The sequence below is a fragment of the Sphaeramia orbicularis genome, chromosome 6 (genome assembly GCF_902148855.1).
Source record: "Sphaeramia orbicularis chromosome 6, fSphaOr1.1, whole genome shotgun sequence".
In the NCBI taxonomy this organism is placed as follows: domain Eukaryota; kingdom Metazoa; phylum Chordata; class Actinopteri; order Kurtiformes; family Apogonidae; genus Sphaeramia; species Sphaeramia orbicularis.
The window spans coordinates 15,539,049-15,551,933 of record NC_043962.1 but is presented as its reverse complement, the minus strand read 5'-3'; the positions used below and the strand labels follow the sequence as shown (position 1 = coordinate 15,551,933).

At 36.4% G+C, this 12,885-nt stretch overlaps 1 protein-coding gene across 2 annotated transcripts; it reads left to right on the top strand.

Moving 5' to 3' along the window:
- The first annotated feature begins 348 nt into the window (after positions 1-348).
- ada2a (adenosine deaminase 2a) lies at positions 349-12,463 on the top strand. Of its 2 annotated transcripts, XM_030135973.1 has the most exons (10): positions 349-644; positions 1,281-1,623; positions 5,132-5,351; positions 7,551-7,764; positions 7,876-8,003; positions 8,097-8,187; positions 9,701-9,809; positions 10,153-10,310; positions 11,667-11,869; positions 11,963-12,463. In XM_030135973.1, the coding sequence occupies exons 2-10, from the start codon at positions 1,320-1,322 to the stop codon at positions 12,051-12,053; spliced, it is 1,518 nt and encodes a 505-aa protein (XP_029991833.1). In that variant the 5' UTR covers positions 349-644; positions 1,281-1,319; the 3' UTR covers positions 12,054-12,463. The 2 variants fall into 2 exon arrangements, with proteins under 2 accessions (XP_029991833.1, XP_029991834.1); XM_030135974.1 differs by lacking the exon at positions 349-644 and having other exon boundaries at positions 1,003-1,623.
- The last annotated feature ends 422 nt before the right edge of the window (positions 12,464-12,885 follow it).

The window sequence follows — 12,885 nt, the reverse complement described above, 5'->3', positions numbered from 1 at the left end:
ATAGCATTTTTAAAGTAAAACTGTCAAACTTTTGTCCCCTACAGAGGACAAAATGCATTGCTGGGTTTCAGGTGGATATGCAAAAAAAAACAAACAAAAAAAAAAAAAAACAACTTTTTGTTCCAGAAAACTGTTAATTACAGTCTAATAACAATTAGCAATTGCACTCAAACATGTTACTGCAGATCAGGTTTATCAAGAGCAGCAAAGTTATAGTAATGTTATGAATGTCAGTGTTTGGGATGATGCATAAGCTCCACTGTTTGGTTGTTATGGAATTAAAACAACAAAACAAATGAATATACAAGAGAACAGCTGTAGAATAACTGTCCACTGTAGTGACCGCTATGCATGAAAGGGTTAATTGTGTTGCAAAGGTTTATTTTCCCAAAACCAGAAGCCTATTTGCTTTGGGAAAAACCTATGAATGGTGTGTGTTAAATACTCCCTGATGCTCCTCTTACAGGCTAATGTTTATCCTTCAACATTCAACCAATCAAATCATTTTACAGACTGACATCAGCCAATCGTAACGAAGGGGCGGGCCTTGAGCGTGAAATCCGCCTGACAGACTCAGCACAGATTCGAATTCCCCATGTACACAACCCAAATTTAAACCGACGCAGCCCCAGCCTTGTTTACATGTAAGAGATTTTATTCTATATTTGATGACATTTAACTAACTTAAGTTGTTTGGCAGAGGCAAAAATGTCTCTTCGGTCTGTAATTATTGACTGACTATTAACAGGAGTGTTTATAACGTCGTCGTCAGTCGTTGTGTGGGTTTCAGCGACCCTTTGTGAACCAACTTCCTATTGACACACTGATTCTGACATAAAACTGCGGTGTATATTTATCTTATATTAAAATAAGACACAGTTTATACAGTTGCTGTTTTATTCCGAAAATCTCGAAGCTGCTTAAACACGAAATACGGGCTTTTTTTTTTTTTTTTTTTTTTTTTAAACAGGTAAATACATAAATATATGCTATCTAAGCTAATATTGTTAATTTCCCATGCGACTTAAACACACCACAATAAACTCCACCATTGTTAGTTTATTTCCGGTTGTAAATAATGTGTGAAAATATGTTCTAAATACCTAAGCTCTGAAAAGTTAACTGTTTCTTTTCTTTACTCCCCAAAAACAGTTAATGTTAGATGTTGAATTCAAATTTTTAACCAGTATAGATACGTGTTTTCACTTCTCCACACCACGTATCTCCTCTGTAAAGCTTATTTACCATCATCTAACATAATGTATGTGTTGATTTATCAGACAGATAAAACCCTGTAACCCAACAGACACTGCAGGACAATGGCAGAGCAGCTGCAGCGCCCCCTCGTGGCTGGAGTCTGTCTGTTTATGTGTCTTCTAGCTGGTGGTCTGTGCATCCCAGACCCCAGGTACAGAGAGTCCCTCATACAGGAAGAGGCCTCCATGCAGACAGGTGGTCAGGTGGTGCTGAATGAAAAGGAGAAGCGACTCGATACTCGTCTGCTAAAAATGAAGCAGGACGAGGTGGCGAGAGCAGACTTCCCTCCTGCCATGCACTTCTTCAAAGCCAGGGATCTCATCAGGAACAGTCCCATGTTCAGCCTCCTGCAGAAGATGCCTAAAGGTACGCTCACTCTCAGTAACAGATGGGCCAGATCAAGCCAAGGTGAACATGAGTGTCACAAAATTAAAGTTTCACCTGTCATTTTTCAAATAGGCTCATTTTTTATAGCTCAGGAGTATCAAACTCATTTCAGTTCAGGGGCCACATTCAGCTAAATTTGATCTGCAGTGGGCCAAACCAGTAAAATAATATCATAATAATATATAAATAATGTCAACTCCAAACTTTCCTCTATGTTTTAGAGTGAAAAAATAAAATTATATTATGAAAATGTTTACATTTACAAACAATCCTTTCAAACATTGTGAATAACATGAACAAACTGAAGAAAATAAGTGTAATTTTTACAATATTCTGTCTTAGTTTATCATTTACACATTTGCATTATATATAATTTACAGATCACAGTGGGTCTACAAATACACAAAACATTTATTAACAGGTGGAATACTGTTAAAATTGCACTTCTCTTAAGACATTTCAGGTTGTTCACATTTTTGTTGTTGTTCACTTTGTTTTAGTGTAAATACATGAAAATATTTACATTTACAAAGAGAAAAATTTGGAGTTATGAGTATTTGTAAGTTTTTGGGTAGTATTTTACTGATCTGACCCATGTGAGATTGAATTGGTTTGATTGTGGAACCTGAACTAAAATGATTGTTAATATCTTAGAGTAATTTTAGCATTTCACAAATTCATCCCAAGGGCCAGAATGGACCCTTTGGCGGGCCATATTTGGCCCTCGGGCCACATGTTTGACACCTGTGTTTTAGCTGAACAACTCTATTTTATGGAACTGTTTACAAAATTTCAGTATCACTTGTAGAAAAAAAAGATATAACTGATTATGTAAAGTTATACTTATGACATAGTATTTTTTTCTTTCTTGTATCAGTGATATTTTAAGTCTGTGAATCTGTAGGAAGTAGTTATTCAACAGTACAAGAATATAGAAAGGTTACGTAAATCCAGTTATTTGTAAAATATTCTCTGCTAATAGCTGTGTATATTGCTTCAGTTGTAATTTATACGATAAAAGTTTATTAGCATATTTGTCGTGTTTTAGTTCCAGTCCAAGTCTTTTATTATGACTGCTAAACAAAGTGACAAACTGCTGTCCCTGTGTCACAACATATTTATGCTCATAAAAACTTATCGTTTCAACGTTTTTATCCAATATTGATCACAATTGTAGTTTAACATCAGAGCTAAAGCCCTATGTTTCATTTAGCATCAATTTCTTATGAGAACAGCATGTTTTGTAAAGTGAAAAAAAAGATGTTCATTTCGATTCTCTGTGTCTCTGTTTCTCTGTTTTATTTCTGTAAATTGTAACGTGTGTCATGTGAAAGTACTTACTGAGACCTATTCATACATGTATTAAACATGGAGATAAGTTATTTAGTTTTCCACACAGGGCTTATTGAACATGAAATGTGCCACTGCTTGATCTGGCCCCCTCTGTATACTTCTGTAATGGGAAATTTTCAAGGCTTTGACATATTTCAGATACTTGTACTTGGATATTTTTTGCGACTTTATACTCTACTCTATTACATCTTGGATTTTCAGTCCTGTTTTTCTTAAAGTTTTTAGAGTTTTGTAGTTCTAAACGCAGCAATGTCACATACATTTGACAAGCTCATAGAATGTGATGCATTGCTATAAGTAGTGGAAAAAAGTTTTTGGACACCCCATGCATTTGTGATGCCTCACACATGACCTTTACCAGACTTTACTTTTTAAACTCAGTTACACAGAATTCAGTTTCTGTTTTTCAGTCACATGAAAGCAGTAATTTCATAGAATGTATTTTTGAAACTGTATATTAGTTGTAAAAACAGCCTGATGTGGGTTTCTGTTCCTTCAAAGGTTAGTACAGATTGGCCCAATACATGTCCTCATATGTAACATAAAGCTACAGAGGCTGCTTTTACAGGAAATATGGCAGGTAAAAAACACTGGATGTATCCTTTAAGTTAAGAATATACAGCAGTGGAAAAAAGGTTTTGGACATCCCATGCATTTGTGATATATTTAATTAAGAATCACTCTGAAGTCACTGAACTCTGCCAAGTATTGTGCCATTCTATAAACCCACACACTTTGTTCCACTGAGGTGAGAACTGGATGTTTCATTAAATTAATGAAACATCCAGGGCATGACATGTTGAAACTGTTTTGTGTTGAAACAATTTGTTATTTTTTCATGTTAACAATTAACAAACAAAAAAAACATTTTCATTTGTTTGTATCTGTCTGATACAGCCATACCTTATGAAACACAAACAGGTTTTTCACTAATATTTCATGATAACATTTGAGATTGTGTCAAAATTTAAGGTTGTCTGAAAACCTTTTTCCAATACTGTTTAACAGTCTCATAGAATATGATGCATTGCTGTAAATTAGACTGACAAGGAGCCAGCAGTGGTAAAACAAATACAGATACAGATGAACTTTATTGATCCCCAGGTAGAAATTCACTTTCTTAATTAGCTCAGTATAATTTAAAAAAAGAAAGAATTAATCATTAGACTGAGGTGCTGAAATAAAATAGATTTAAAATAAAGAAAGGATGAATCATTAGACTGTAGTGTTGTAGACTTTGATTGCAGTGGACATGGAGGCTCTTCTAAACCTCAGTCCTGCATCTTAATGACATTAGTCGCCCACTGCAGCTTCACCTCTGATTTGTCACTATGAAGGAGATGATCTGGATTTTCCAAGATACCCTCCACCTTCATCAGTGTGCAGAAAATAAAACATACTTATTAAAGCAGGCTTAAAATGAATCCAAAATCATCAACTCAGGGTTCGTACGGGTGCTTGAAATCCTTGAAAATGCTTGAATTTCAATGTTGTGTTTTCAAAGTCTGAAAAGTGCTTGAATTTCAGTTTAAGTGCTTGAAAGTGCTTGCAATTATGTGATTTTTTAAAATCTATTTTTAATATAAACTCTACCAGGTTAGATGTCAAGCCAAAGCTACTTACAAAGAGGTGATATGTTTTTAAAAATAACATTTTATGTTAAAAAAGAAAATTACCAGGTGTTCTCAGGTCCACTCCAGGTACATTTTTATCTTAATCTTTGTCTCGGTGCGAGTGTGAAGTGTGAAGAACACCAAGTGGCTTCCCTTTTTTTGGATAAAACTTTGCGTTCTCCTTTATTTTCTAAACTTTTTGCTGTTATGAAACATAATTTTAGATGTTTATAGCATAATACAATGTACATTATTGTGATAAAAAGTGACAAATATAATCATGAGTATATGTATTCCTGTAGATAGGGATTTTACCCCAGTGATAAGATGATGTGCTGGAAAATTTTGGAAAAAGACCCTTAAAAGTGCTTAAAAAGTGCTTGAAATTGACTTTGAAAAATGTGTATGAACTCTGTCAAACACCATAGTAAAACACTGTTAGGGGCCATGTTGTATGATGCACAATAACCACCTGTGCTCACTCTGTTAATGACGCTACACATGGGTCTGGTTCATTTCAGGTGGAGCTCTTCATGTCCATGATTTAGCCATGGTGGACATAGAGTGGCTGGTGAAAAACGTGACCTATCGGCCCCTCTGCTACATGTGTTTCACCAATACCCAGTCCATCAGATTCATCTTCTCATCTCAGTGGCCCGAACCTCTGCCAAACTGTTCTCCTTGGAACCTGCTGGAAACCCTCAGAGCCAAGGTGGTCAACACGACTGATCTAGACAACAGGTGACTCATTTTTGTTGTCTTTTAAAATGTATTTAGTTGATGTTATACAGTTCATTTACATAGCATCGTCTTTATGATCCTTGTATTTACACCAACATAAGGCTGGGTGATAAAAACAGTGATATAAGTATTCAGTTGTATTATATATTTTATTTGGGGTGTATTTTCTTATTAGCTGACATTGTCACTTAAAACAGTTAAAAAACCCATTTAATTTAGGTTGTTTTGTTTAAGTTAGCACATTAACATATAGAATATTATCTTTACATTATTACCACCTGAATGTCTGAAATATTCCGCAGCAAATATCCATTGTTTATGTCTCTTTGCACCATTTTCTGTTGTTTAATAAGAACTCAGTTGGTGGAAAGATAAATCAAAATGATAAAGATACAGAAAATGAACAGAATGTCAACTACATCACAAATCACAGCATAATTTGCATAATTGTTTGTCTTGTAATATTCACATCCTGTTTTGTCTTTTAGGTTGTTTTTGTTTTATTGCAACTAACACATTTCTTTCATTTTGTCAAGCCTGATTTAATCTGTTTTAAAATGAATCCGTGGTGGTGTAGTCCACATAGTTTTACTTCCTGTTCTTTAAAATCTGCTGTGAACCCACGCAGTGTTTTTTTTTTTTTTTAAGAACAAAAAAACCTCTGATGCACCTGTTGTCTATAGTCATGTCTACACAAAGTAAATATTGATATCAGGGGTTTTTTTTTCCCCTCATGAAAAGGTAGTATACTTATACTGAGGGTTTATTACAGTATTAATACTATGCTTACACGTAGTCAGCTGAAATGAGAGAGAAATGAGGAACTGTCATGTAGGAAATAATGCCATTAACATGACCTTCATCACACTTTAATTTATAAAACTCAGTTATACAGAATAAAGCTTCTGTTTTCAGTCACACGACAGCAGTAACTTAATATGATGTATTTTTGTTTGAAACTCCATATTAATTGTAAAAGTAGCCTGATGCAGGTTTTAGTACCTTAAAAGTTTAGTATCAGTAGGCCCAATACACCTCCTCATATGTAACATAGAGCCACAGAAGCTGCTTTTACAGGAAGTATGCCAGGTTAAAAACACTGAGTATATCCTGTAAGTTATGAATACACAATAGTTTAGTTTAGTTTAGTTTGAATATGTAACAAAACAAAGTAATCCTACTTAGTCTTTACAAATGAAACAGATTGTAAAAAACGAAACAAACAAACAAAAGACAAAAACCTGTACATCTACATGAAAACAAAGTATGACTTCATTTGCACAGTCGAAAAGGAGTGGGAGGAAGTAAAACTTAAATAATAGCAATAGTTGAAAAAAGCTTTTGGAAACTCCATGTGTTTGTGATATATTTAATTAAGAATCACTCTGAAGTCATTAAACTCTGCAGTATTGTTCCATTCTCCAAACCTACATGCTCCCCTCTGCACATGCTCTGTTCCATCGAGGTCAAAACTGGATGTTTCAACAACATAATGAAACACATCCAGAGCATGACATGTTGAAACTGTCAAGAATTTAGTTTTGTTATTTTTTTCATTTGCATTTGTTTGTGTCTGTCTGATGCAGTCGCACCTTTTGAAACACAAAAGAAAAGAGAATTTTCCGCGGATATTTCATGATAGAATTTTAAGGGTGTCCGAAAATGTCCATTACTGTAAACAAACAGATTCAGTGCTAAATAGGCACCAGATTGATTCAGATGTCTTCATATTTTCATTCTCAGGATTAGAGGAAAATTGACGCTCTTCACTGATCTGCAATAGCAATAGTGGAAAAAAGCTTTTGGACACCCCGTGCATTTGTGATATATTTAATTAAGAATCACTCTGAAGTCATTAAACTGTGCAGTATTATTCCATTCTCCAAACCCACATGCTCCCCTCTGCACATGCTCTGTTCCATCGAGGTTAAAAACTGGATGTTTCGAAAACATAATGAAACACATCCAGTGCATAACATGTTGAAACTGTCAAGAATTTAGTTTTGCTATTTTTTTCATTTGCATTTGTTTGTGTCTGTCTGATGCCGTCGCACCTTTTGAAACACAAAAGAGAATTTTCCACGCATGATTTGCTTAAAATTTTAAGGGTGTCCAAAAATGTCCACTGCTGTAAACAAGCAGATTCAGTGCTAAATAGGCACCAGATTGATTCAGATGTCTTCATATTTTCACTCTCAGGATTAGAGGAAAATTGACGCTCTTCACCGATCTGGACCCGGAGAAGGTCTACCCGAACCAGGACGTGGTGTGGGACAGGTTCGAGCAGGCCTTCATGTCAATGTGGGGTCTGGTCACATACGCTCCTGTGTTCAGAGAATATTTCTACCAAGGCCTTACTGAATTCTACAAGGACAATGTTATGTATCTGGAAGTTCGTGCTTTACTCCCAGAGGTAAAATAATGTTGGTGTTTACACATGCTTTTTCTCCTCCTGGAGGTCTATTGAGTTACCCTCAGTTATTGCTAATTGGTGCCGTTACTGCATTGCATTTATCTTGTTCAGATCTATGAACTGGACGGCAGAACTCATGACAAAGCCTGGACTCTGAAGACCTACCAGGACGTCACGAGGCAGTTCACTGCAGAACACCCAGACTTCTTCGGAACAAGAATCATCCTCACAGTACATAGGTGACTGCACTAAGTGACTGTGAAACTGAATTGAACTTAGCCGGGTGGAGGACATTTATCAAATTACTGATGACACTGTGATACTATCCTCAGGGGAGCAAATTCATCTGTGGTGACTGAAGCTGTGGAGGAGGCCATGAAGCTGCAGAGAGACTTCCCAGATATCATGGCCGGTTTTGACCTGGTGAGAGTCAGTGGCACATACTGAAATGACATGAAAAAAAGCAAGTAGAAATTCTAGGTCCATGGAATTTTTTTTTTTTGGCAGGATTTATAATTCAAGTTTTTATTTGATTTTATAATGGAGAATTTAGCTGTTTTACCTTCACACGCACATATAACATTTTGCAATAATGTTTTTCTATATTTCTTTTCAGAAAAGAACAAAACAATCTATCTGTACAATTGTTTTTCTGTGTATATCTCCAGTGTTTTCAATTCTTGACCCCCCCCCTTTTTTTTTAAACAACAAAACATAAAAACAAATTATTATTATTATTATTATTATTATTATTATTATTATTATTATTATTATTAATAATAATAATAATAATAATAATAATAATAATAATAATAATAATGACAGTAATATAGTAGCTAAACAATAGCGGGTGTCACGATTTGTTCTTTTTGAGTGTTCATAAAGTCCATCTATGGTTTCCAGCTTTCCTCAAATTTGTCATGTTCTAGTCTCAAAGCAAATGTGAGTTTCTCCATGGGTCCATGGAATTTTAAAATCTAAATTTTCAGGACTGGGTAAGTCATGAAATTATGTAAAATAGTTTAAGGTTTTGGAAAACTCACAGCATTTGATTTTCTTTTCTTGAGCAGTTATATAACATCTTTCTTTTTTGTTAAACCCCATTTCTGGGATAATTTTAAGCCAATCCATTTCTTGTGTTTGAGAGGTGACACAGTGGTGCTGTGGATAGCACTCATGCCTCACAGCAAGAAGATCCTGGGTTCAATTCCAACACCACACGTGTTTGCAGTACCTGGTTCTTTTCAGGTACTCCGGCTTCCTCCCACCACCTGATAGGTTAATCTAAATTGCCCATAGGTTTGAATGTGAGAGTGATTGGTTGTTTGTCTCTATATGTCAGCCCTGTGACGTGCTGGTGACATGTCCAGGGTGTACCCCGCCTTCGCCCACAAGTAGCTGGGATAGGCTCCAGTGACCCCCATGACCCTAGTGAGGATAAAGCAGGTTTAGATAATGAATGAATGATGTGAATGTTTGAAAAGTCAGTGACAGGGTTCATTACTAGGTTTGAGGAAGTCAGAGTCTAAAATTTATCATCTCATTTGTAGATGCTAAAATATCTCAAATGTTATTCTTAAGACATCTTAAAAATAGAGTCAATTCTGTCAATATTACTTTAATAAAGTTGCATTAACTCTTGGAAAATTGTGAACAACATGATTATATTGTAAGAAAACAAAAAAAATGTAATTATATCCTACATGGTCTCTAAAGGTTAACTAAAGGACACGGCTGTTAATGGTCATCGAATTAACTGACCCTTGAAAAGTCATGGAAATGCTGTGGGAATATCTTACATTTTTATTAAGTAAAAACAGATAACCTAACTGTTCCAAAACAGTGGAAACAAAACTTTGTAAAGCATCATATCAGCATGACAGGACGATAATATAACAACCACATACAGTATGTTAAGAAAAGGTCTGACTTTCAGGTGGGCCGTGAGGACGTAGGCAGACCTCTGTGGTACTTCAGAGACGCCCTGTCGCTGCCAACAGAGAGAGGGGTTGAGCTTCCATTCTTTTTTCATGCTGGAGAAACAGGTGAGCGCAGTAGTGCCTAGTCTATTAGTACTTTAACATTCAAGTGTTATTTAAACCTTTATTTAATTTACAAATCTTTATTTAATTTAAGGACATTTACAAAATATAACAAAACACTTTCCCTAAACCCACCCTCACATATATATACTTACTAACTGTATACATAGCCTATTTACACACACATATATTTATGCACATTTCTGCAGCATAGCATGATGACAGTCTACAGTGTTTGACACCGAATGATATAGAATGTAGATCAAATTGATGTAAAAGCATGTATGGAATCCAGATAGAGTAAACAGCAGTAGTTTGTTCACCATTTATGCCTGTTCTCATGAAGACCTTCAGGGCACAGATGTGGACCAGAACCTGTTGGATGCTCTCCTGTTCAACACCTCACGCATTGGCCATGGCTACGCTCTGGTGCGCCATCCAGTGGCCAAAGAGCTGTCTAGGAAAAAAGGGGTGGCTCTGGAAGTGTGTCCCATCTCCAATCAGGTACTGTGTCTTCTTAAAAGCAGAATGTACAAGAACCGAGCCGAGAATAAATGACTGAATGTGTACAGACTTGTAAATATGATTTTTTTCAGATTTTTAATTATCAAAGAGGCTGATATTTGTAACTCATGTACATTTGCAGTAAAGAAATGTAAGGTTTGTGTCAACCTTTAGAATAACTCCAACACAAAGAGGAGAGTCTGGTTTAGAAAAGGTCTAAATGTAAAATGTCATGAGATAACTTTTGTTATGATGTGACACTATATAAATAATGTATTATCTATATGGGTTCAATAAAGTTTTCTGAATCTGTATAAATAACATTTAATTAATTGATTGATTGATTCATTGATTCATTGATTCATTGATTCATTGACAAATCATCATGTACTAAAGCTGACAATCAAATGAGATGTGGCTGCATCAGAGCCAAAGTAGTAGTATTTTATATTACTTCATCAGAGGTTGGAAAATTAGCACGGATAATTGTAAAAATGTGAATATCAGATTGAGATCTGATAATCCACAGGTATCAAACATGCAGCCCGCGGGATGAATTTGCAAGTAAAACAATAGCATAATAACCTATAAGTAATGAAACCAAATATTCTTCTTGGTTTAATTACAAAAAAATATTACATTATGCCTACAAATAATGACAACTTCAATTTGTTCTCGGGCGACATGGTGGTGCAGTGGTTAGCACTTGTGCCTCACAGCAAGAAGGTCCTGGGTTCGATTCTAACACCAGTCGACGGGGGGTGGGCCCTTTCTGTGTGGAGTTTGCATGTTCTCCCCGTGTCTGCGTGGGTTCTCTCCGGGTACTCCGGCTTCCTCCCACCATCCAAAGACATGCACTGATAGGTTAATTGGTTAATCTAAATTGCCCATAGGTATGAATGTGAGAGTGATTGTTTGTCTCTATATGTTCAGCCCTGCGATGAACTGGCGACTTGTCCGGGGTGTACCCCGCCTTTGCCCCTATGTAGCTGGGATAGGCTCCAAGCGATCCCCATGACCCTAGTGAGGATAAAGCGGGTTCAGAAAATGAATGAATTTGTTCTCTTTGTTTTAGTATTAAAAAAAAAACAAAGAAGATTTAATTATGAAAATATTTAGAGTTGTTGAAAAGTTCGCAGTCATCATAATTTGTCTGTTATTATGCTGTTATTTTACTGGAATGTGGCCCCTGAACTCCCCTGTGATCAGTCCAAGCCTTCACCATTCCAGCTTTACCAATGTGCAAAAATTGGATTACTTCTAAAATTTCCACTGAGATTAAGGAAATATCTATGAACCCAAATGTTTGAACAAACTTTGACTTTCTGCATGGTGCTCCCTGTTCTCCTGTTTCAGGTAATGAAGCTGGTAACTGATCTGCGAAACCATCCCGCAGCGGCGCTGATGTCAGAGAACCACCCACTGGTCATCAGTTCTGATGACCCTGCCATGTTCGGCGCCTCTGGCCTCTCTTACGACTTCTATGAGGCTTTTGTGGGTTTTGGCGGACTAAGATCCCACTTAGGCTCTCTCAAAGCTCTGGCCATAAACTCCATCAGGTGACTTTTATTTAGGACTTTTGAAAATACAAGTACTCACCTTGTTGTTCTTTAGTGGACTGTTTTCTGATATTCACTCATCTTGTCTTTCAGATACAGTTCTTTGAATGCAAGTCAACAGGAGAAAGCCCTGACTCTTTGGCAGAGGAGATGGGACAAGTTTGTATCTGAAAATGCATTCTAGAGAATACAAATACCTCTGGGTGATCATCATGCTGATACCTGTGTACTTTCAAAATTTTGGAAGAAGTCTGTAATGAAAATAGGAGGTGTAAACCTTACTGCCAGGTGAGCAGGTTCATTAAAACAGCGTACATGGATACGGTATTACACCACCACTAAGTACAGCTTCCATATACAGCAGATAAAATGGCCTAATACTTGAAACAAGTTAAAAGAGTGTCCAATCATCTCTGAGCAATGTTTTAAAATGTGTTTGCACTTTAAGGTTTGCGTGTTTTTGGGGAGCAAGAATATGTTAAGACAGTGTTTTTCAACCTTGGGGTCGGGACCTCATGTGGGATCACCTGGAATTCAAATGGGGTCGCCTGAAATTTCTAGTAATTGATAAAAATAAAAAAATATATGGTGAGTTGAGGGAGACAATCACAAAATATGAAAGACATGACAAACTGTGAAGCTGGAACTGAAGCACTGTGGTTCTGTTTATCTGTCAAATGTTCATTGTGGTCAGTTTCAGATGCTGCAGCTCTTTCATAATTCATAGTTTGAGTTCTTGTTTGTTCAGTATTAATTGTCAGCCTTGTAAATACAGAAAAAAGGTGAACGACACGCACATCCAAAATTAGAGGTGTGCAGGATCCCAAAAAAGTAGAACGTGAAAAAAATAAAGGAAGGTCCGCACAACCAGTGAGCTCCCAAACCATTTAATTGTGACGTTTCGGGCCGAGGCCTCAGTCTGATGAAGGGCCTCGGCCCGAAACATCACAATTAAATGGTTTGGGAGCTCACTGGTTGTGTGGACCTTCCTTTATTTTTTTCACAGCCTTGTAAAT

Bases quoted from the DNA above. Each gene is read 5' to 3' on its own strand.
- ada2a (XM_030135973.1), top strand. From the start codon at position 1,320: ATGGCAGAGCAGCTGCAGCGCCCCCTCGTGGCTGGAGTCTGTCTGTTT. The intron at 7,765-7,875 runs GTAAAATAATGT...TATCTTGTTCAG, and splicing joins TTCGTGCTTTACTCCCAGAG to ATCTATGAACTGGACGGCAG. The intron at 11,870-11,962 runs GTGACTTTTATT...CTTGTCTTTCAG, and splicing joins CTGGCCATAAACTCCATCAG to ATACAGTTCTTTGAATGCAA.